Raw genomic sequence first — 24421 nt, 5'->3', positions numbered from 1 at the left:
GCGGGCCGATTCAATTTCCAAGAAGTCTTTGACTTCCCTACCTTATCAGGGTGGCCGTTTGTTCGGGGAAAAACGGCCAGCTCTGCCGCTCCAGGGCGCTCCAACCAGGATAGGGAGTGACAGGTTTCATATAGAACCAACCCATTGGGGAGAATGCGTGCTCGCCAGCCCAGGGCGAAGGGGGCCAGGGCCCAGAGACCCTCAGCCAAATGACTCAGAGTACTTTTTAGGTGACATCAGCAGAGTGGGCGGCCGCCTGCTCTGCTTTCGCCAGGTCTGGGTCACGATAGCACGCGATTCATGGGTGGCGGAACTCGTATCCGCAGGATACAAGATAGAGTTTTTCAAGTTTCCCCCAAAACGATTTTTTCTGTCCTGACTTCCCAAGGTGGAGCCCCGGGCAAGGGCGTTGCTAGGGGCCATCAACTCACTCCAGCGGAACGGAGTCATTATTCCCGTACCAGAGCATGAGAAGGGGCAGGGTTTTTATTCCAATCTGTTTGCGGTCCCCAAAAAGGACGGGACAGTCAGGCCGGTTCTGGACCTGAAGCTCCTGAACAGTTTCATCAGGATCAAACATTTCCGAATAGAATCTCTCCGTTCAGTTATATCGGCCATGGGCCAAAGGGAATACTTGGCCTCGATCGACATCCAGGATGCCTACCTGCACATCCCCATTTTTCCTCCGCATCAAAAATTTCTGCGGTTCGCCATCAATGGCCGATATTTCCAGTTTGCAGCTCTGCCCTTCGGGCTAGCCACCGCTCCCAGAGTGTTCACAAAGGTGATGGCAGTCATGATGGTCATCTTACACTCTCGGGGCATAGTCGTCTTACCATATTTAGACGACCTCTTGGTGAAGGGCCCCTCGTTTCGGGCATGCGAGGAGAATGTCAGCATCACGCTGGATACCCTCTCCCACTTAGGGTGGTTGGTCAACAGGAAAAAATCATCCCTTGTCCCAGCTCAGAGGATTTCTTTTTTAGGGATGATTTTCGACACCTCCCGAGGGTTGGTAATTCTCCCTCAGGACAAGACGCTAGCACTCTGGCAAGTAGTCCGTAAGCTTCTGCAGCCAGTCCCGCACACCATTCGGTTTGGGATGAGAGTGCTAGGGAAGATGGTGGCAGCAATAGAAGCGATTCCGTTTGCCCAATTTCTTCTTCACCCCCTACAGCACGCCTTCTTGTCAGCCTGGGACAAGAACCCATTCACGCTCGATCATCGCTGCCGGGCTATCCTCGCAGGTCAGACAGTCTCTGGAGTGGTGGACGAGTAGGTCCTCCCTTCTTCAGGGTAAAACCCTTTCCCCCAGATCACTGGCTAGTGGTCACGACCGACGCCAGCCTCCTTGGCTGGGGAGCGGTTTTTCGCCACCAAACCACACAGGGACGATGGTCAACGCAGGAGGCACGCCTAACGATCAACTTGTTGGAAATACGAGCAGTCCAGCTGGCACTGCAACATTTTCAGCACCTAGCAGGATTCAGTCGGACAACGCCACGGCGGTGGCTTACTTAAATCGCCAGCGGTGCACGCGCAGCAAGGCAACAATGCGCGAGGTAGCACACGTGCTTCACTGGGCCGAGAGGAACCATTCGGTAATATCAGCAATCCACATCCCGGGCGTAGAAAATTGGGCGGCGGACTTCCTCAGCCGGCAGGGTGTCGCGGCGGGGAAATGGTCTCTACACCCCGAGGTCTTCCACCTTTGCCAATGGTGGGGAACACCGGATGTGGATCTGATGGCCTCCAGGGTGAACGCCAAGGTGCCCGTGTTCGTCGCTCGGTCTCGGGACCCGCGAGCGATCACCGTGGACGCGTTGGTTCTGCCATGGAACTAGTTTCACCTACCATACTTGTTTCCCCCGCTGCCACTAATCCCGAGGGTTATCAAGAAGATCAAGGCAGAAGGGGTTCCAGCGATTTCTGCTGGCCCCAGACTGGCCCCGTCGGGCTTGGTATGCAGACCTAGTGCAGCTACTCGCCGACGTCCCATGGCGACTGCCAGAGCGCCCAGATCTACTGTCCCAGGGCCCGATCTTCCACCCAAACTCAGGGGCCCTGTGTTTGACGGCATGGCCGTTGAATCTTGGATTCTGACCCGGGCTGGGTTCAGTTGCAATGTGATAGCTACAATGATTAGCGCCCGGAAGGCTACCTCGGCGAGTATTTACCATCATACCTAGAAGGTCTTCTTCGCTTGGTATCGAGATCATGGTTTGTCTCCACTGACATTTTCGATTCCCAACATCTTGGCCTTTCTCCAGTCAGGTCTAGACTCAGGATTGGCTACGAGCTCCCTTAGGAGACAGATATCGGCGTTGTCCATCCTGTTTCAGCGAAGGATCGCTACCAGTATGCAGGTGAGGACTTTCATCCAGGGAGTCTCCCACTTGGTACCGCCCTATAGGGTGCCCCTGGACGCCTGGGACCTTAATCTGGTCCTGAGTGTGCTGCAGGAGGCGCCTTTTGAACCACTTCAAGATGTTTCTTTGTCGTACCTTTCCCGGAAAGTAGTATTCTTGGTAGCCATAACTTCCATTAGGCGAGACTCTGAGTTGGCGGCCTTGTCCTGCCGAGCACCGTTTCTCACCTTCCACAAGGATAAGGTGGTGCTCAGACCAGCTCCCCCCTTTCTGCCAAAGGTCGTGTCCTCATTTCACGTTAATGAGGAAATTGTCTTGCCCTCATTCTGTCCGGCACCAGTACATCGCATGGAAAAAGCTCTTCACACGTTAGACCTGGTGAGAGCACTCAGAAGGTACGTGGCGCGGACGGCACCCTTCCGTCAGACGGACACGCTGTTCATGCTCCCCGAAGGGCGCAGGAAGGGACTCGCAGCCTCAAAGTCGACCATAGCCAGATGGATCCGTCTAACGTTTCAGGAGGCCTACCGCATCAGGGGGGCGCCGGTCCCAGCAGGAATCAGAGCACACTCTACTCGGGCAGTGGGCGCCTCTTGGGCGCTTAGGCACCAGGCTTCGACGGAACAAGTGTGCAAGGCAGCGACCTGGTCCAGCCTGCACACGTTTGTTTACCTAACATTATAATGTCCATACTCAGGCTTCGTCAGATGCGAGCCTGGGTAGAAGGATTCTCCAAGCGGCGGTGGCGCACCTTTGAACAGGAGGTGCATGTAGCTTGGATCGGTGAGTCAATCTCCCACCCAGGGATTGCTTTAGGACGTCCCACAGTACCTGTGTCCCCCAATGAGACTAAGGAGAAACATGGATTTTTGTGAGTACTCACCGTAAAATCCTTTTCTCCGAGACTCTCATTGGGGGACACAGCACCCACCCTGTTAGCCAAGTTGGCTCTGGTTTATTTAATTAATGTACATTTTTTTTATGTCAGGGTGGATCTTTTCCAGACATATTGTTGTTTGCATTAAGGCTGTTTTTCGTTATTCTCCGACTGCTTTTGCACTAAACTGGTTTCCACCCGTAATCGGGGCGAGGGTGTATGCGGCGGAGGAGGAGGTAGCCTTGTGTTGTTTACTTAGTGTCAGCCTCCAGATGGCAGTAGCATACACCCACAGTACCTGTGTTCCCCAATGAGAGTCTCGGAGAAAAGGATTTTACGGTGAGTACTCAAAAAAATCAATGTTTTTTGCCTAAAATACAAAGGAAAAGTGTCATCTTTAACTTTAAACTTTTTCAACTTGCTTCACTGTTCACAATAACAGTACTTTTGACCAGGGATGCCTAAACTTTTACATGCCACTGTATTTGCCTTGTCTTCCTTCAGCATTATATCCTATGAAACTTGAGGCAAATCACTAAAATCTTTCAGATTCCGGAAAGTCCAAACTTATTTGTAAAATTCAAGGCAATTTCAGTTCACATGTGAAATAAGTTTTCATCTTTTTTGTTTGTTTTTATTAAGTGGTATTTCATCTTTTTTGTTTTTATTAAGTTATGAAGAAAATGTACAAATTTGTCAAAAAAAAGACAAAAAAATGTGCTTACATTTGTTAATGGAGCTGTGGGAGGGTTTATTTTTTGCATGGTGAGCTACAGCAAGTAGCCCACAGCACTCACACACTGGCCGCACACCGCACACATCCCTGACACACACTGGCCATATACCGCACACAGCCCTGACACACTGGCCGTATATTGCACCTGAAAATGGCTGTCCACAATCGTTCACCATCCAACCTGACGGAACTGGAGAGGATCTGCAAGGAAGAATGGCAGGGGATCCCAAAATCCAATCCAGTTGTGAAAAAGTTGTTGCATCATTCCCAAGAAGACTCATGTCTGTACTAGGTCAAAAGGATGCTTCTACTCAATACTGAGCAAAGCGTCTGATTACTTATGACCATCCTGGCTGTATACTGCACACAGCACTCACACACTGGCTGTATGCCGCACACAGCCCTCACACATTGGCTGTATACTGCAAGAGGCACTCACACACTGGCTGTGTACCGCACACAGCACTCACACTGGCCATATACCCCACAAATACACTGCACACTGATGTCACTTTTACATTACACATATGATACACACATTGCTCAGGCAAAAAAACATTTCACTTATTCAGTGGACTACACTGAGCAGTTGAACTGCAAACCCCAATGACAAATATGATGTCACACTTATCTGCTTTCTTTCATGACTGCAGGCTGGCAGGAGTCTTGCAGGTTATGGGCAAGACACTGCCTGCTCCAGATGAGCAACACCCCTTTCTCTATGCTTTGCCCATCTTCTCGGTCTGAGGGTCTCCCCAGTCTGTTGCTGCCCCCGTGTCCCCTGTAAATTCAGGTATAGCACTGGTTCCCTGAGGCTCCTCCTCATGTTATGAGACTGCTGGCAGCTTAAACTATCAGAGCTCAAAGTCTGTAGCAGAAAGCAAGGCTAGCACTGATTGCCATTGCTCCCCATCTCTCTGATTCTAGCTGCGATCTGGCAGGACAGTGTGCAGGAGCCCACAAGGTGAGAAAGTCGCCCCCGCTGCAGTCTGTCAGCCGGCGCCATGTGCGATCACACAGGTAGCACGTGGCTAAGGCCGACCATGGCTGCAAGGGCCGCCTTCAGTAGGACCTTGCCTGCCATGGCAGTTCATCAACACCCTGCAATTGTTTAGCGGGAGGGCTAATAGGAGCCAGTCTATGTGCACACTGGCAGCTGTCAGTGATTGACAGCGGTATCTAAATGGTTAAACAGCAGTGATCAGAACAAGCTATATAACATAGCTGACATCTGCATGTGGAACAGGCTTCGCTTATGCCTTTACACACTCTTGCCTCCAGCATGTGCTACTCATGTATGGAAGATTAAAAACATATGTGACATGCACAAGTGTGAACAAGTCGGTCAGACACTGTTCACGCCACCCACTGGCTGAAACACAACAAGAAAAAGGGTTACCGTGACGTGGTGGAGCAGCTTGCTATACAGTTTTTGCAAAAAATGTATCGACTAAATACCCTGTATTTGTTATCCAGCACATGCTGATTACTGTCATATTTTTTACTGCAGAGTATTTTTGCAAATTTGTCTTTTTGTGTTTTCTTGTTGTGTTTCAGCCAGTGGGTGGCGTGAACAGTGTCTGACCGACTTGTTCACACTTGTGCATGTCACGTTTGTTTTTAATCCGTTTTTTCCTTGCTTAGCATGGTTTGGGAGACCCCACCCCTCTCTTGTGTGACATGCACATAAATGAGCTGCCTTGCACCACGAGCCCATACTGGTGGGCGCCTGTCTGTATCCTGTTCATTTAGACACTGTTCACATGTTCAGGTTTTAAATACATTAGATAGGGACTGCTCTGTGAAGGGTTACTGTGACGTGGTGGAGCAGCTTGCTATACAGTTTTTGCAAAAAATGTATCGACTAAATACCCTGTATTTGTTATCCAGCACTTGCTGATTACTGTCATATTTTTTACTGCAGAGTATTTTTGCAAATTTGTCATTTTGTGTTTTCTTGTTGTGTTTTATGTATGGAAGATGTTGGGAAAGGGTTAATCTGAATTCTGTAAGTTGTCAATCCTCTCCTATTCATTTGTATAGGAGCTAAGCTGCAGTACCCAGGAACGACCACAAGACAGTGTGCAGAGCTTTGATGTATTGCTCCATGAACTGTTACTGCTGATTAGGGGGGGTGCTGGGTGTCTGTCCCCCCAATGATTTGATATTGATGACCTATCCAAAGGACAAGTCACAAACATCATAGTAGTGGGCAACCCCTTTTAAGAAAATATACGGTTTTAAAGGGGTTGTCCGGTCAAAACCCGATAAGTCTGCAGTCACTCTGTGTGACTGCAGTCTTATGAATCCGCCCAGCACACGTAATGTGAGCTGTGAAAATTCTCCGGTTTCAAACCCAGGATCGGAGGGCATGTATGAGTTATATACACTGTCGGCCAGTGGGCACGGCCTCACTCTCCTTACAGTGTGCCCAAACATTTAAATGAGTTATCCATGACTTCTGTCATCTTAGTATATGGGGTTACGTAGTAACAGGCAGATAGTTGTTAACTACCTGCCTGTTCTGCTCAAAGCTAATCTTGCCGATGTCAATTCTGCGGCTTTCTCAGAAGTTTTCTTTTTCGCTCTGCTCTGACGGGGCGTCTTCCGATGTCATGCTGATTGACAGCCAACTCCCCGCTGCCTAACTGTGGGGAGCCAGCTGTCAATCTGCATGATGTCTGCAATGACTACCCGTTGACAGAACAGACCGAAAGAAGTGGTGCTGCTCTGTTAACTAGAGGGGAAAAGAAGCAGGGGAGTCGCTGGCAGAGATCATCCCTGTGCAGAATAGACAGGTAGTTGGCAACTATCTGCCTGCTAGATCTTAGCCCTCACACAAAAATAATAAATGTATTGCATAACCCCTTTAAGAGAAACCAAGCAGGTGTTAAGGAGCACTTAAATGTTTGGCCATGTCAGTTGAGCACCAAGCAACTGTGCTTGGTTTAAACAGTTATTCTGTGCTGACAGAGTCCCTTTAACCTGGGTTGTAACAAGTGCTAAGATTAAAATTCCCATTATGTCAGATTGCTGCCAGTTCTAAAATTAAAGCTTAGTGGTATTACTTCCCATCATGTCCCTGTTCCTTGGGATGATAGTTTCTCGATTGAGATGCCCTAGTTCCTTCATTTCAGTGCAGTCTGTTTTATAACCATGTATATGTAAGCACATGGTTGGGAAATCAGAGCTTGGAAGGAAATCTCAGGGCATCTGGCCAAATCATTACTGTGCGCTGTACATCTGCACATTTTGTAAACCATGGTTATGTACGAATGGTAAACAAACTCGGTATATGTAATGGAAAGATTTCTTTTGCCTACTCAATTTAAAAAAAAAAAGAACCTGAGAATAGTGAATCTTTTACTGGCACCATTGTGAAAAAAGTTCATATATTTTTTAAATTTTTTTTTTTGGTTGTTTTTTTTTTTTGTAACACAGCAGTATAGTAGGAATTTTACTTATGTTTGTTATGCGCTTGCAAATAGAAACACAAATGCTATTTTCGTTTTTTGTTCATGACTATTTTGTAGTCTTTCATAAGAACATTGTAGCCATAGCAGCTTGTGTGATGGATGCACAGCATGCCCTGCAACAGAAGGAATCATATTCTTTAAAGGCCAAAACAATCTAAATATGGGAGCATGAATTTTGACTTTTGTATGCTTATGTAATTAGACATCGCATAACAATTTCACAATAAAGAATTTCCTGATTCAGACTAAACCCAAAGATAAACACCAGAACTCTATCAAAGGTTTTACATATTTACTCACTTAAACTGAATCTGTTACCGCATTTGACCTCTCTAATCTATTAATATGGGCATACAGGTTATAGACTGTTGAAAACATTTCTATCTGTGTGCCTCATATCAGGTGCCTTGTTGTTGTCACATCATCTTTTATAACTTTATGTAAATGAGCTCTTCCATGCTCTGGGGAGGACCCAGCCTGATTAAATTTATTTAACTCTGCCTCCAGAGCTTATTTTATATGAAGGGGAGTTACCAGTATGATGTGTGATGGCCGCTCTATGCTCTCCTGATCTCGCTGCAGAGCTGTGTGTGATTATACCTGACACATCTGCAGGTTCCTCTCAGCTTCAGCCTCCATCTCACAGCCAGACAGGTTTGACAGCAGCCAAACAGAAAAAAATATAAATCTGGTATTACAGTAATCACATGGATCCAGTATCCAGTGAGCCCTTGCAGCCAATGAAAGCAGAGTAATAATAATCTTTTTTTTTTATATAGCGCTAACATATTCCGCAGCGCTTTACAGTTTTGCACACGTTATCATCACTGTCCCCGATGAGGCTTACAATCTAAAATCCCTATCAGTATGTCTTTGGAATGTGGGAGGAAACCGGAGTACCCAGAGGCAACCCACGCAAACACGGGGAGAACATACAATCTCCTTGCAGATCTTGTCCTTGGTGGGATTTGAACCCAGGACCCCAGTGCTTCAGTGCTAACCACTGAGCCACCGTGCCGCCCTACAGAAGGAAAGCACATGTTGGATTCTGGGCTGTGACGTGTTGTGAAACACAGCCCAGTCAATCAAGTGTGGTTCCTGCCAGGGCTGTGGAGTCGGTAAGCCAAACCTCCAACACCAACTCCAACTCCTCAATTTCCATGACACCGACTCCGGACTCCACCAAAATGCACTCCGACTCCACAGCCCTGTTTCCTGCGACTGGGCCACGCCTGGGAGAATCCTAGAAATCTAGACGTTGACATGACATCAGTGGATGGCAGCTGCAGCCGGAGTCACGTGATGCGGACTGAGTGAGCAGCGATAGCGACACTCACAGGCACATATGACAGCAGAAGGCATTTACAAAAATACTTGGTTAAAAAGTGTAAATCTACGGGGTCATAGATTATACAATATAGTGGACAACCTCTTTAAGTTTTGTCTTGAAATTCATACTCGATGGGATTGAGATCTTGTGATTGACTCGGGCACCTGAGAATATTTCACTTCTTTGCCTTAAAAAATTCCTTGGTTGCTTGCGCAGTATGTTTTGAGTCATTTTCCATCTATACTTTAAATATTATGGCATTTAACTTGAGTAAAATAATGATACTTTTATATTTTGAAAGCTCAGGCTTATTTTTTTAGGTTTTTTATTTGGATTGTTTTTACATTTAGGTTTTAAAGGGTTTTTATATAATTTTTGATACATTTGTCAACATTTTTACATACATGTTTAGTCCCACTAGACCATTTGATCACTTGTATAAAAAACTGCAATACTTAAATACATCAATACGTTGTCAAATTAACAATCTGCTCTAAAACCATACTTATGGTGGAGCTTTAGAGTAGTACCAATAATACTAAGATTGTCGCAGTAGTGATTATGCCATGGGAGTCTAATGTGCAAGTAAATGGTTGACTGGGATCTATCCAATCCAAGCATATAAGTGCCATTGTTCTCAGTTGTTAAGAGGACATTTTAAATGTTAAACAGCAGCGATATAAGCTAACTCCAGTCGCTGCTAATAGAGACAGGTGCAAGGCTGTACAACATGGTTGGCACCCACAGTGACTGGAGCTGGCTCAGATCCTGAGTTCTCCCATACACCTAAATCTAATACATTTTGTCAGTTTCTTGCAGAAATAGTTCATATGTGTTCATTTTGTGTATTTTTTTTGTTTTTCTTTAGGTCTCATGAAAAGAGTTGAAGAAGAAATTAAATTTAATTCATATATGGTTTCTGAAAAGCTTCCAAAAGAACTGGAGAACAAGAGACTAACCCTGAGCTTCATGCAAAGAGTAGTGAATGAGCAAGTTATTGACCAGTCTGATCTCACAGAACTTGAAGCCAAGGTATATATAGTATATGTCTACATTATTGACTGTAACTTTACACATAAATATTAGTAGTGTTATGTTTTATACAATATCTCTGTGTCTCCACAAAGTCTTTCATTGAAATATATGTTGTTAACTGCATAGTAATAAACAGCCAAATAGTTTCCCTGCATATCTGAAAGCATGCCATGTACCCATACGCTGTTTTTCGCATCATTTTATCTAGTGTTTCAAACATCTAAACGGAAATGAGACTAGCACATGATAACTGTTCTCACCAGGCAGTCATGTTTTCTTCCTTTTCCAGTTTTTATCAGATTGAAAACATTTTAAGCACGTACCAAATATTAGCAGAGCATCAGTGCACCACCATCATTCTAATTAGATCACATATCTCTTTCTCACACCATCCAACTCTGTTAGTTTAGTTATCACTGCTATATTTACACTCTATGAATAAAGCTATTAGCTTTTATTATTATATAGTTGACTGGTCTGACAGTAATTGGAAATTCATTCCTTTGCTAACTCCTGATTACTCTTGGCGATCACTGCAATTTAACATGTAAAAGATTTAAGGCTCCCATACACATTAGATTAATGTCGGCTGAACTTGCCGATATTGACGAGTTTGGCCTACTGTCTACGTTTGGGGGCACCGACTGACTGATGGTTGGAAAAGATGTCAGATGGGCATATATACGATTTCGGACTGCCGACTGCATTGCTCTCCCCGACATAATCCACCAGACAACTTGTCAGTCAGCAGCTTTCTCATAGAGCACTCATGTGCATAGTATTGTCAGCTGAGATGGCTGGCAGCTTAAACATTGTTGTTATCGCCTATCCGTTGAGTAGATGATAATCTGCTGATCATTGATGATCAGAACTGGAGCTCTGAAATCTTAATGGAGCACTGAACGGACAATGCGCATCACAGCTTCATTCATTTTGTCTAGGACTACCAGATATAGCAAAGTACAGCACTTCTTTTGTCTGCAGTCCCATCAAGAATGGATTACCAATGCCACAATAGGGTTACTCTGCCCTCTGCCCGTGCTTTGACTTTGATGTTCTTTCTTGAGTCTGGTTATTTTATCTCTGCATGATTATTTGTTATTGTTGCATATTATCTGTTATTATTTTGATCTATTCTCTTCCCTGATGAACTAAACATTTTGTTCGGCTATAGGTTGCACTAGTGGTAATTATTATTGAAGTCTATATCCTATGTGTTTTTGACCTTGGTGTTCCTAATCTAATCTATTTTTATAATGCAAATAAATGTAATGTTTTTAACCAGTATTGTCCAGTGATGGAAAAGAAATAAAACATAAATAACACTATATAAATTTGGAATTGCCATCATTGTAGCCACAGAATAATGTTAACACTTTATTTAAGCAGCACATAAAAAGACATATTTAAAATGTAAAAAGAACAGTTACAAAATTGCTGTTTTTTTAAGTCCTTTCCAAAAAGAGTTAATAAATATTAATAAGTTATATGTACTCCAGCTGACAAATGCAGCTCATCACATGAAAAGACAAACACTTTTACTGTTACTTAACGAAAATGAAAAGAAAAATAAAAGATTAGTCATCAAGGACTAGGTCTTATTATCGGGTCAAAAGTGACCAGTTTAGGCTTATATTTAATTCTCGCTACTTCCCTGATTTTCTTTGTTTTGTTTTTTTATATGCGACATACTATACCAGAGATACTGTCCTTTTTATTTAGTGTTACTTTTTATCATCTTGACCGAAGGGGCATGGCCTTCTCTGAGGGCATGTCTTTTAGGCTGCTTTGCATTATTACCCTGTTTACAACACCCCCTTGCTAGAGAAAATAAAAATTAGCACTAAACAACACAGCATACACAGCATTTCCTCCTCTGGAGCCAGTGGTCATATGATCACTGGGTGTAGGGAGGGAGCAGTAGCTGTTGGGTCCAAAGAGACCCAGGCAGCTCTGCTTTGCAGCCAGTAGGCGGAATTCCCTACTATTGTACCAGCCCCAGTTATAGGGGACACCATATGAAAGACATTTTGGGAGCATTTTTAATATTTTTTAAAATAACCTTATGGTGGGCACAATGTGTAAATTAAATGAAAAATAAAAAAGCAGGAAAAATAAATACGGGTAAATAAAAAAAAAAGAAGTTACATTTATGTTAATGTTTTCTAATCCGCGTCCACATTTTATATATTAGAGTATGTTTTATCCCATGTCTTCAAATAATTTAAAAGGTCAAACATTTTTATTTATTTATTTTTTGCTTAGAATGCTAGAATAAAATAGCTTAACACTTGTTTACTTATTATAGATCCAAGAAGTTAATGCTGAAATTAACCATCTGATTGAAAAGAGAATGAGAAGTGATCCAGTGGATGACAAGCTTACTCTTTTTCGACAGCAGGTGTGTTTTACTGTATGCTGAAAAATGTTATCAGCCTTCCCCTTCTACCTCTTATATTGTTCAAAGCTCCATGGCAATGTTAAGTTAATAAAAATGAGCATAAAAAACAGTGAAACCTTTTGAAAGATATTTATGTCACATATATTGAAGACATAATTTATTTTGTTTTGAATCAATATACACAATTATTTTCTTCTCTCTCAGGCAGCTATCATTTCACGAAAGAAAGAAACAAAAGCTGAAGAATTACAAGAAGCAAAGGAAGAAATTGCCAATTTGGAGAAGGAAATAACACAAAAATCTAGCCAGGCTCGAGACACTGATGGCTCTGAAATGTTAAGAGGAGATGAGGTGAGAAACAACATACTTGTACAAGATTGTACTAATTGCTACACTTTCTTTAAATGAACAAGACGGGAGCAATCCTTCATATGAGAAATATAGTTTAATTGTTTTAAGATTGAAAGGAGACACAAACATGTTGTTCCAGAAGAAAGAAAACACCCCTTTAGGCAGACGCTAATTGCCATTTATTGGGGGAAAATGTTTTTGCCTGCCTCCAGATATAGTAGTCAGTCTAGTTCCCTGGATCAACATTGCATCACCAAAATTTAGTATTCATAGTCTGTAATATAGTGTTTTCTAGAAAGCCATCCAGGCCCTCTTTGAACTTTTTTAGTAATCAACCATTTCAGCATCATGTGGCAGAGAGTTCCATAATCTCACTGCTCGCACTGTAAAACATCACTGGCTGTAATAATAATTTAACAATTTTTCCTAAAGATTGAGAGGATGCCCCCTTGTCGCCATTGCAGATGTAGGTCTAAACCAGTGATGGCGAACCTTTCTGAGACCGAGTGTCCAAACTGCAACCTAAAACCCAATTATTTATGACAAAGTGCCAACACGTGCCAAATGCCCCATCTTGATCCCCTTCATGTAGAAATATGCCCCATCATGATCCCCTTCATGCAGAAATATGCCCCATCATGATCCCCTTCATGCAGAAATATGACCCATCATGATCTCCTTCATGCAGAAATATGCCCCATCATGATCCACTTCATGCAGAAAAACTCCCCATCATGATCACCTTCATGCAGAAATATGCCCCATCATGATCCCCTTCATGCAGAAATATGCCCCATCATGATCCCCCTTCATGCAGAAATGTGCCCCATCATGATCCCCTTCATGCAGAAATATGCCCCATCATGATTCCCTTCATGTAGAAATGCCTCGTCATGATCCCCTTCATGTAGAAATTGCCCATTCCACCACCTCCATCATTTCCTTCTTCCCATCATTAGCCCTCTCCACATCACTCCCATCATTGGCCCCCTCCCTATCACTCCCATCATTGGCCCTCTCCCTATCACTCCCATCATTGGCCCTCTCCCCATTACCCCCATCATTGGCCCTCTCTCCATCACTGGCCCTGTCCCCATCACTGGCCCTCTCCCCTTCAATGGCCCTCTCCCCCTCAATGGCCATCTCCCCATATCACTGGCCATCTCCCCATATCACTGGCCATCTCCCCATATCACTGGCCCTCTCCCCATATCACTGGCCCTCTCCCCATATCACTGGCCCTCTCCCCATATCACTGGCCCTCTCCCTATCACTGGCCCTCTCCCCATCACTGACCAACACACACACATACACCACAGCGGCCACACTCACTGCCACACTCAACACACACGCACCAGCGGCCACACACACACCAGCGGCCACACACACAACAAACACCAGCGGCCACACACACACACTAGCGGCCACACACACACCAGCGGCCACACTCACCTCTCCGTGCGCCGGCAGCTTCCTCGGGCTCTCACTTCCTCTCACACATTGAGAGGCTTGGCCGCGGCTGGATGACATCATCACTCAGCTCCGCGGCCGCGCTGCTCAATGTGTGAGGCAGCCAGGAAGCTGCAGCTCCGGATCAGTGAGGCGAGGCCGCGTACCAGCTGAGAGGGCTCTGCGTGCCCTCTCTGGCACGCGTGCCATAGGTTCGCCATCACTGGTCTAAACAGATCTTTATATTTGTACATTGTAATAAGTCCCTTGGAAGAACACCAATATGTCAGGGGGCAACACTCCGTCAGCTCCAATAAACGACAATTATTCAGTTGATGGGCAGTGATGAACCAGGCCATGGATGTTCTCCCTACTAGGCCAGTTATTGGGAATATATTTATTGCGAGGGATCAGCTGTGTGGTAGACACTGATTCACACACAGGGCTTCATTTCGCAGTTCAAAACAAACAATTTAAAATAAAGGTATGGGCAGAATGGCGCTGTCACAATGATTTAAGATGAACCTTTAGTGTAAAAATCTGCACCCTGGTTTTCCTTAAAACATAATGATAAATTTTCGTTTTCTCATCACTTTGTGCTTTGGGTCGAGACTGAGTGTAGGGTCTTCAGCTCAGAGGTTCATCCACGGCTTCTCTGCTGCTCCGTTGTATTGATCATCTTTGTAATTTAAATTTTGAGCTTGCGCCATCCTAGCTGTGGGTGGCGCTCTCGCAGATTCAGTTGGTGGCGGTCTTCATGAAAATAGCACCGACACATGCACATATCGACCTCCAGTGGTCTTCAGGAAAATGGGGCTGAAGGTGGCGCATGCGCAGAATAAGGTCTTGGCTCATCATATTCCACAGTCCCACCCACTAGTCATTTCCATATTGTTTTCCAGGTCTATGCTCCACCTAAACACTAAAATCCTGTAGGGCTAGGAACCATCTAGTTACTCTGGCATTGTTTCCCTTGTTCTCTCGCATCAAGCTCAGTGGGGCATGGTCCGACACTAATCTTCTACGTAACAGGTAATACAATGCCCAGTTGATGGCCAAACATTCTTTTTTCACTATGGAGTAGTTCTTCTCTCTTGTGGACAACTTCCGACTGAGGTACGGTCATGATCCAGGTTGGATTATGACAGATTTTGCACTAGTAACCTTTTTTTTTCTTAAGCTGTGTGCTTAAAGATAGTTTGGCCCCCGGTGGCCATTAGGGTCATTGCATTGTGTGGTTTCAGTTCTAGTTTTGCCCCCGGTGGCCATTAGGGTCATTACACTCTGTTTACTTTAGTTTAGTGCACGTGATTATAAAGCAGGTGTGATTGCTGGCTCTTGCCTATAAAAGAGTGTCAGGTGATTGCAATCACTTTTGGTGATATTTCTCATTTACAACCAAGACTGGTGAAGGAAGGAACTACAGAGAGCAGCTCAGGGGAGCTCTGGTGTAAAGTCTGGTGAAGGAAGGAATTACAGAGAGGTGTTCCTTGCAGCTCTGACAAAGCTTGGAGGAGTAGCAGCTATTCTGGAGGAAAGCTGCATTCTGGTGGTGGACTCTTGCTGGGAGCAATTGCAACAGAGCAAAGCTAAGTGGTGTTATCCCTGTTTGTATTTTTCCCTGGTGTGTATTAGTACAGCGGTGGGGCCAGTGCCTGCACCACCCAGCTCCCTAGCAAGGGATAGGTGTAGGGTGTGCTAGGGTGACAGGTTCCGGCTCGGCGACAGGTGAGGAGCCTGTATAGGGAACGTTAGAAGTGTGAGGGACAGGAGGTCTCCACGTCCCCGTTCCCTATCGCAGGGCCCACCGTTGTAACTGTTTCCCCTTCCCCCGTATCTTGTTGTTTTAGTTACCGACCTGCGGGTCGTGTCACACAGGACGGGTCCACGTGACAGGTACAGCACAGGGTGTTCTCTGTTAATCTCCTGGGACAAGACTGCTTCCAGTCCGACATCCGATGCGTCCATCTGAACCACAAACTTTTTGGAGAAGTTGGGCGGCACCAACACTGGCTGCCTCATCTTGTGGAGACCATTTAGCCCTAGCAAACTTCGCCCCTTTCAGAAGATCCATCAGCAGGCTTGCTATCAGTTAGGGACAAATTTTTTTTTAGTAGTCGGCGATGACTAGAAATACCCTGACCTGCTTTTTTGAGAGGGGCTGCGGCCAGTTCTGGATCGCCTTCACCTTATTTATTTGTGGTTTTATTCACCCCTACCTACCATGTAGCCCAGATATTTGGTTTCCTCCATCCCTATATCACATTTCTTTAGGTTGATGGTAGCGCCTGCCTTTCTTAGGGTGTCACGTGAACTTTGCTAACATGACTTCCCCAGTCCTGGCTAAATATAACGATGTCATCTAGGTTGGCCGCTGCATATTTTTTAATGGGTGCTAAGATCCGGTCCATGGCTCTCTGGAAAGTGGTTGGAGCTCCCTTCAACCCAAATGGCATCATAACGTACTGATAACGTCTACCTGGCATCGAGAAGGCAGGTTTTTTCTTGGCATCTTTGGATGGGGGACTTTGTCAGTATCCTTTCGTGAGGTCCAGGGTGGTGATGTACAGAGCTGGTCCTAGCTAGAGATGGGCAGATACCTGGATGTTCGTGACCGGCAGGTTCGGCCGAACAATTACAAAAAGTTCGTGTTAGTGAACCCGGACCCCATTCACTTGAGTACGGGGCATGAACATCCAATGTTTGCCATTCTCTCATGTGCATGACAGAGGGGCAAATACCTCTTCTGATCAGTGGTAAAATCAACATCGCCGGTCAGACAGCCGCGGTTCCCATCCTGTCAAAAGACAGCATAAGCGCGCAGCTGTGATCGGAGGTATAAAGTTTACCTCCGGTCACTGGTGTCAGCTGATAGGACTACTGATCCATCAGCCAACGCCTGCTGCCGCTTGTAACAGTGAGAGCAGAAGAAGCTGATGGGAGTATTCATTAGCCTGCGCTGTAAATAAATAATTAAAAAAAAAAAAACCGCTATGGGTTCCCCTGTATTTTTGATAACCAGCCAGACGAAACTCACAACTGGGGACTGCGACCCTAATCTGTCAGCTTCAGCAAAGCTGGTTATCAAGAATAGAGTCCCCACTCCAGGTTTTTTTAAATTATTTAAATAAATAATTTAAAAAAAAGCTTGGGTTCCCCCTCATTTTTGACAACCAGCCTTGCAGAGAGCTGGAGTTCTGCTATTCTCGGGCTGGTAATGTACCATGAATATTGGTCCCCTCCCACCCCCAGGGAAAAAATAGCAGCCCACAGCCACCCAGAAAAGGCGCATCTATTAGATGCGCCAATTCCGTCGCTTTGCCCTGCTCTTTCCACTTGCCCTGTAACGGTGGCAAGTGGGGTTCCTATTTGTGGGGTTGATGTCAATTTGTATAAGACACCTATCCATTACTAATCCTACAGTTATATGGTAAATAAAGACACAGCCAGAATAAAGACTTTTATTTGAAATAAAGCAAAACACACTTTTTCATTTTTATTTAAAAATAACAAACACCGTTATACTTGAGGGATAGCCACCGAGTAGCGGTGTCGCCATTTTTCATACAGATATATCTAGGGTGCCAACCTCGGCTGGTAGGCAGATGTTGAGACTAAGGCCCTTATAGCAGGGTGAACCTAGAGTGCACTTTTTAAATTGTGTGATGTTTTTGTTTTCTGGGCATTGTATGTCTTCTAAAAGTTGGTTTCATTAAAATTTATGATTTATATCTATCTTTGGGGCCCTATATATTAGCTATTCGTCAATTTGAGCCCCTCACTTTATTACTTTTCTTTTCTCAGTAACCTTGATATGTCACTTCTGACAATACACATCTCACTGGGTTTCACCACTATCACTGTCACGTTTCCTATCACAATTTTATCTTTATTTAGATAAGAAACATGGCAAGGATAGCATCATCCATCTTTTCGATATTCAGTTTGAAGGTGTTCTAGTCACTGCCCAGTGACGTTAAGCAATGCGTTACGTTCGCCGCTTCACCATGAGTCAAAAAATGTCAAAAAGTTAAAAAATAAGACTTTCATATCTATCATATATATGCCGTTCACAAAAGGCGCATTATTCAAAATAATTTGTATGGAACAAAGAAGCTCAGATCAGTCTGTTTGCAGTTCTGAGACACATGCAGACAAGGACCATAAACCTGTCACCCTCTGCATTACTTGGCAAGCTGTGGGATCTGCTATTCATCAGATTCCAATGTTAATTACCTCTTTGAGAGGAGAAGGGGAGTTGGATGGTCTCAGCCCAAGACAAGGGTCATAGAAAAGTTAATAACCAGTTTTTGGTTCCATTTAATCCACGCTTCAATGTTAATATGAGAGTGATTTTTACAATTATATTTATCAAACCCCTAAACATTTGTTTTCCATCATTGAATATCACAAAGTTTGACAACTTGTCTTGATATTGCAGACCACCAGTTCCCTCAATAACCTTGGTCGCTCTTCTCTGCAGCCGCTTTAATTAGGTTAATCTCTATATCTAAAACTGAATGTGTGTGTATCACCAACCAATCACGAAGCATCTTTCATTTCAACAGAGCTGTTCAAAAGATGCTGAGCTATGATTGGTTGCTATGATTAACAGTTTTCCTTGCAACCAATCACTAAGCATCTCTCATTTCTCCTTCGCCTCATTGGGGGACACAGGTACTGTGGGTGTATGCTACTGCCGCCTGGAGGCTGACACTAAATGAATGACAAAAAAAGGTTAGCTCCTCCTCCGCAGTATACACCCTCGCCTCGGTTGCAGGCGAAACCAGTTCTTGCTTGGTGTCCATTGGAGGCACACGTCTAGTTCTTTTTTCTAGTCCTATTGAAAGGGTCCGATTTCCCCAAACCAATAACAGGCGAGCACGTGCGAGTGTCTCCTCTACTTATCCTTTCCCACTACGTGGGACATGATGCCGGACTGAGCCCTGACCACCCTAAGGTAGTGAAACCCTAGGCTGTACAGAGGCCTACGAACAGTCCGTGCAGCCCCCACTGCATCACCAATGCCAGACAGCGATGATGGAAGGTGGCGGGCGGTCCCTCTCCTCATCCCCTATAGGGAAGACGGAGTTAGGGTGCCTGCACCGTCCTTAAGTTTTTTGCAGCCCCCCTCCCTCCCCCCCAACCTGAGGATCAAGATGGACGTCTAGGGGTGAGGCGTGGAAGGAGGTGGGCTGGGAGGGGTCCTGTAGACCCCCAGGGTCGGCACTCCTGGTGGTGCCGTTTTCAGACATCCCCGGGCTTCCATGGGTTGCATCACATAGCGTGGCAGCCAGCGACGCATGTTTTTCTGCCCAGGCCCTGCTTCTGGCGGTCCCGCCCGGGTGCGGGCGCACGCCGAAAATTTAGTCCCCGGATTTTGCTGGAGCTAGGCCGCGGGCGGAAGTCCCGCCCCCGTGACGCGGCCACTTCCGGCGGCCTTGGGCGGACGTCAAGAATTTAGTCCCCGACATTTGCCGGAACTAGGCCGCAGGCGGAAGTTCCGCCCCATGACGTCCCGGCGGCCGCCTCTTTGTCCGAAGGCCCGCCCACATGCCGAGGGGCACTTTGTTTTAAAAAAAGGAGCAGCTGGTCGGCAGGCTGGATGCCTAACAGGAGCCAGGACGGGGAACACAGGACTGGGGTAAGTGTTACCCCTGGAGGAAGGCCACCCTCTGTGTTTCCAGAGGCTAAGCAGTTTTCTCCTTCGCCTCATTGGGGGACACAGATACTGTGGGGTGTATGCTTCTGCCACTTGGAGGCTGACACTAAGTGAAAAAAGAGGTTAGCTCCTCCTCCGTCGTATACACCCTCGCCCCTATTGCGGGCGGAACTCAGTTTTTTGCTTAGTGTCTTTGGAGGCACACGTGTCTGGGTTTCTCCAGACTTCTTTTTTCCATGAAGATAAGACAGGGGAGACGGATCCTATTGAAAGGGTCCGATCTCCCCAAACTAACAACGGGCGAGCACGTGCGAGTGTCCCCCCACGTATCCTCTCCCGCGACGTGGGACATGATGCCGGATTTAGCCCTGTCCACCCCTAGGTATTGAAACCATGGGCTTGCACAGATGCACAATACTAGTCTGTGCGGCCCCCACTGCTCCACCAACGCTAGACGGTGGTGCTGCAAGGCGGACGGTCCCTCTCCTCACCCCCTGAAGGTGTTAGACGGAGCTAGGGTGCCTGCACCGTCCAGAAATTAACCCTATCCCCTCTACCTGGTGTGCTAGATCCGGAGTCAGGTATGGAGGGCTGGGGAGGGCCCTGCGGCAGCGTTCCGGGGAAGCCCCAGGCACCTTAGGGAGTGTAAGGCACTCCTCCTTCCCTCTCCTCCCTCCTCCTTCCTGCCTCCTTCCACCAGGCAGGGACGCCGGGTTCCGGCGGCAGGGATCGCAGGGGGAAAAGGCAGAGGCCGCCAGAGTGCCCCCCCCCGCGCGCCGGGCATGCAAAATTTAGCCCGCGGCTTCGGCCGTGACTAGGCCGCGGTCGGAAGTCCCGCCCCCGGCGTGACGTCATTTCCAGCGCATGCCCCCCCCCCGGGCTAGGGCGGACGCCAAACAAATTGAGCCCCCTGACTTCATCGCACGGAAGGCTGCGAACGGGAGAGGAACGTCCGGCCTACCCAGAAGGAAGGAACGCTGAGAAGCAGAGGCAGCGGCAGGAACACGTGGGGACACAGGATGGGGTAAGTGTGACCCCTGACCCTAGGGGCGTGCTACGGGCGATTTAAAGGTGGTTTTTTCCTCCTCCTCTCTTCCCCTCAACCCTCATATAAGTTAGACCTGGCAGCAATATGACCGAAAATTGCACACGTTCCTTTATGCCGCATGCATTTCTTGTGGGGTTAGGTTTCCACGAGCACAGAGCCAGAAGCCTGTGACTCCGAACGCGCCCAGGAGCCCTCCCCTGCGACTATAGCCAATGTGTCCCCGGAGTGGGCCCTATCTCTGTCACAGTCCATGGTGTCGCTTACGAGAGCAATAGAGTCCCTTCAAGCCTCAGATAGGGGCAGGGACAATGGCTCGCCGGCCTTAAAGGGAACCTCCACCTCACAAAAGCCTCCGGCCTGCAGGGGCCGCTCTTATTCCAGGCAGACCCGGAGGGAACGAATCCACACGGTGTCGCCCAGTCCATCCGGTGCCTTGGCATCCGTAAGCTCTGCTTCTCGCTCCCCGTCACCAGAGGTTGATAGCGAGCAGGCCTCAGATTGCGACTCAGACGAGCCCCTTGACCTGGACACTCCAGGGTCACGTGAAACAGTGGACAGCCTCATAGAAGCCGTCAATCAGACCCTGGGGATTGAGGATGATCCCGCAGCGGCTACGGGGCATAAAGTGGCATTTAAGCGAGTGAAGCGCCCGCACAGAATTTTTTCCTCTCACCCGGAGTTTGAGGACATAGTGCAGCGGCACAGAGAACGTCCAGACAGGCGTTTCTCGGGTCAAAAGGCACTCGAAACAAGGTATCCGTTTGCTCCGGACCTACGTAAAAAATGGATGGGATCCCCGTTGGGGATCCTCCGGTTTCACGCCTAGCCACTAAGACCCTGCTATCCGTCCCTAGGGTTTCCTCAATTAAGGATCCCACGGATCGCCTTATAGAGCGCTTAGCTCGCTCAGTATATGAGGCGTCAGGGTCAGCGCTCGCTCCCTCATTCGCAACATCTTGGGTAACCAAGGCTATGATATCATGGTCAGAAACATTAAACAAGGTCGCGCAAGAGCAGAATCTACCTGCAGAGATTTCGGAGGTCGCAGGTCCGTTGGCGATGACCGGAGACTATGTAATCAATGCGTTTTGGGTGCGGACAATTGCTCGGCACTTGCTGCCGCTAATGCAATTTCTGTCATAAGAGCCCTATGGTTAAGGACATGGCGAGCCGATCCTACTTCTAAGAAGTCCTTGACTTCCCTGCCTTATCAGTGCGGCCACCTATTTGGGGAGAAGTTGGATCAACTTATCTCCGACTCCACAGGAGGAAAGAACGGGTTTTTCCCTCAACAAAAGGGCAAAACGCTTTTTCGTCACCCGTTTTTAGGCACGTTTTCGGGCCTTTCGCAACCCCGGGTGGACTACAGCGGCCAATTCCACCGCCTCAGGCCGCCCCAACCAGGATAGGGAGCGGCAGGTCTCATATAGAGCCAACCCATTGGGTAGAATGCATACTCAGCAGCCAAGATCGAGGGGATCCAGATCCCAAAGTTCGTCGGCCAAATGACTCGAGGCCTTTACCAGACGACACCGGCAAGGTGGGCGGCCACCTTTTTGCGGTTCCTGAAAAGGACGGGTCTGTCAGGCCTGTTTTGGGCCTGAAGCTTCTGAACAAATTCATCAGGATCAGGCTAATTTCACACTAGCTTTTTTTTGCAGTGCGTTTTTAGCGCAAAAAAAACGCATGGAACAAACGCATACAAACGCTGCGTTTTATTCAAGCATTTTTATGCGCATGCAGGAAAAAAACGCAGCGTTTTTATGCGTTTGTATGCGTTTTTAGTGCGTTTGCGTTTTCTTACACATTTTTGGACAACACCCAAAAAAAAAACAAAAAAAACATTCAACAACACACAAGACCAATGGGACGTCAATGTCGGTGTGGTATGTTAATATATAGACCCTGTCTACAGTATTCTTCAGATTTGCTTGATTCTTCTCGTGTCAACATGGATCTGCGTTGGAAGAGTTTTCACTTCAACTTGTATTTGGACATCGCGATGGCTCAGGCGTATGCAGTTGCTTGCCATGAACAAAGGAAGAGAGAGAGGCAGTGAAGACGGCAGCGGCGGCGTATGTGGATACATCCGATTGTTGAACTCCCGGAGAGCCGTGGGGCATACCACACCCTCTACAGTGAGCTACAGGCAAACCCGGAGAAATTTATATCCGTATGTCCCAAGAAACCTTCAGGGATTTGCTTGCTCGTGTCCAACAATCCATCCGGAGACAGGACACACAGCTCCGTCGTGCGATTCCTCCTGAGGAACGGCTACTGGTGACATTACGGTACGTAATATTTAAAAACCAAGGGGTGCTGTCTGATGGTTTTTTTTTTAAATTTAGTATTCAAAACCTTGGGTAATTAGTTTTCGTGAATGTACTTATATTTTATTTTATAGTTTTACAAAATAATATACAGAAATATTAATTTTACTTCTTTCTCTGTTCACAGATTCCTGGCGACTGGAGAAACCCTATCTTCACTACACTTCCAGTACCGTATTGGAATCTCTACCTTGTCTGGAATTGTTGCGGACACCTGCCGGGCTCTCTGGAATGTTCTTTGTCCAGAATTTATGCCCCTGCCCACCGCTGAAAGTGGATGGAAATTGCTGACAAATTCTGGACAGTATGCAATTTCCCCAACTGTTTGGGAGCTGTTGATGGTAAACACATACGGATCATCAAACCCAAAAGAACAGGATCTGAGTACTATAATTACAAAAAGTACTTTTCAATAGTACTCATGGCCATTGCGGATGCCGGATGTATGTTTGTAGCAGTGGACATTGGAGCATTTGGCCGTGGTAATGACTCACATGCTTTTAAAAACTCAGACATGGGCCGGAGGTTGTATGGCAACCAATTTAATTTCCCTATGCCACGGCCTCTTGCTTACACCGAAGCTCCGCCACTGCCCTTTGTAATGGTTGGTGATAAGGCTTTTCAAATGTGCGCAAACTTACTGAAACCCTACTCCAGCCGGGACTTGGACCACACCAAAAAAATATTTAATTACAGGCTGACCAGGGCCAGAAGAACTGTCGAGTGTGCTTTTGGGATTCTTGTCTCAAGATGGCGAATTCTCGGCACAGCCATAAATCTTAAACTTCAAACGGTCGATGAGGTGGTGAAGGCATGTGTGGTTCTACATAATTCTGTGATGGCTAAAGAGCACACGACCTTTGAACTGGACGATGATGCTCCTAACCCATTGCCTGAATTCACTCAGCACCCTCTCAGGTCTTCCGTTGAAGTTGGCCAAATGAGGGACCAATTTGCGGCCTACTTTATTTCTGATGTAGGACGGGTGCACTGGCAAGATGAAATGTTGTAAGAATGTTTTCGTTTGTTTATGGTAATAAAAAACCTTATTTGATACCATTACTGAGTGCACTATATTTTTTACACTCCAATTAAATAGAAAACTTCCCATGTATACCTGTGAATTTTTTGATGTTCTCACACCTTGTCAGGTAAATACACATATGAGTTAAATTGCAGCATTGCTAGTCTGCGTGAAATATATTGGAACGTAAGCAAAGCTGCATGTTAAATCTGATGTGTATTAACCAGGCCATGATTGATAACTATAACCAGGCCATGATTGATAAATAGTTATGATTATGACTTTTGAGCGACGTTGGTAGGATCGGGTTTCAGGAAACCAAATTTTTTAAAA

General features: G+C 46.3%; 1 protein-coding gene across 3 annotated transcripts in view; it reads left to right on the top strand.

The window, feature by feature from the left end:
- Window positions 1-24421, top strand: part of IFT81 (intraflagellar transport 81) — a 282490-nt gene that overhangs the window by 96636 nt on the left and 161433 nt on the right. For all 3 annotated transcript variants that reach the window (XM_073585958.1, XM_073585959.1, XM_073585960.1), the window contains exons 9-11: window positions 9657-9820; window positions 12132-12224; window positions 12429-12575. In XM_073585958.1, the coding sequence (XP_073442059.1) occupies window positions 9657-9820; window positions 12132-12224; window positions 12429-12575 (404 nt within the window). The remainder of the gene's footprint in view (window positions 1-9656; window positions 9821-12131; window positions 12225-12428; window positions 12576-24421) is intronic.

Source organism: Dendrobates tinctorius, unplaced genomic scaffold (genome assembly GCF_039654945.1).
Source record: "Dendrobates tinctorius isolate UK_male_01 unplaced genomic scaffold, ASM3965494v1 ptg000090l, whole genome shotgun sequence".
Classification (NCBI taxonomy): Eukaryota; Metazoa; Chordata; class Amphibia; order Anura; family Dendrobatidae; genus Dendrobates; species Dendrobates tinctorius.
The sequence above is the reverse complement of the archived record's forward strand: the minus strand, read 5'-3'. Positions and strand labels throughout refer to the sequence as shown.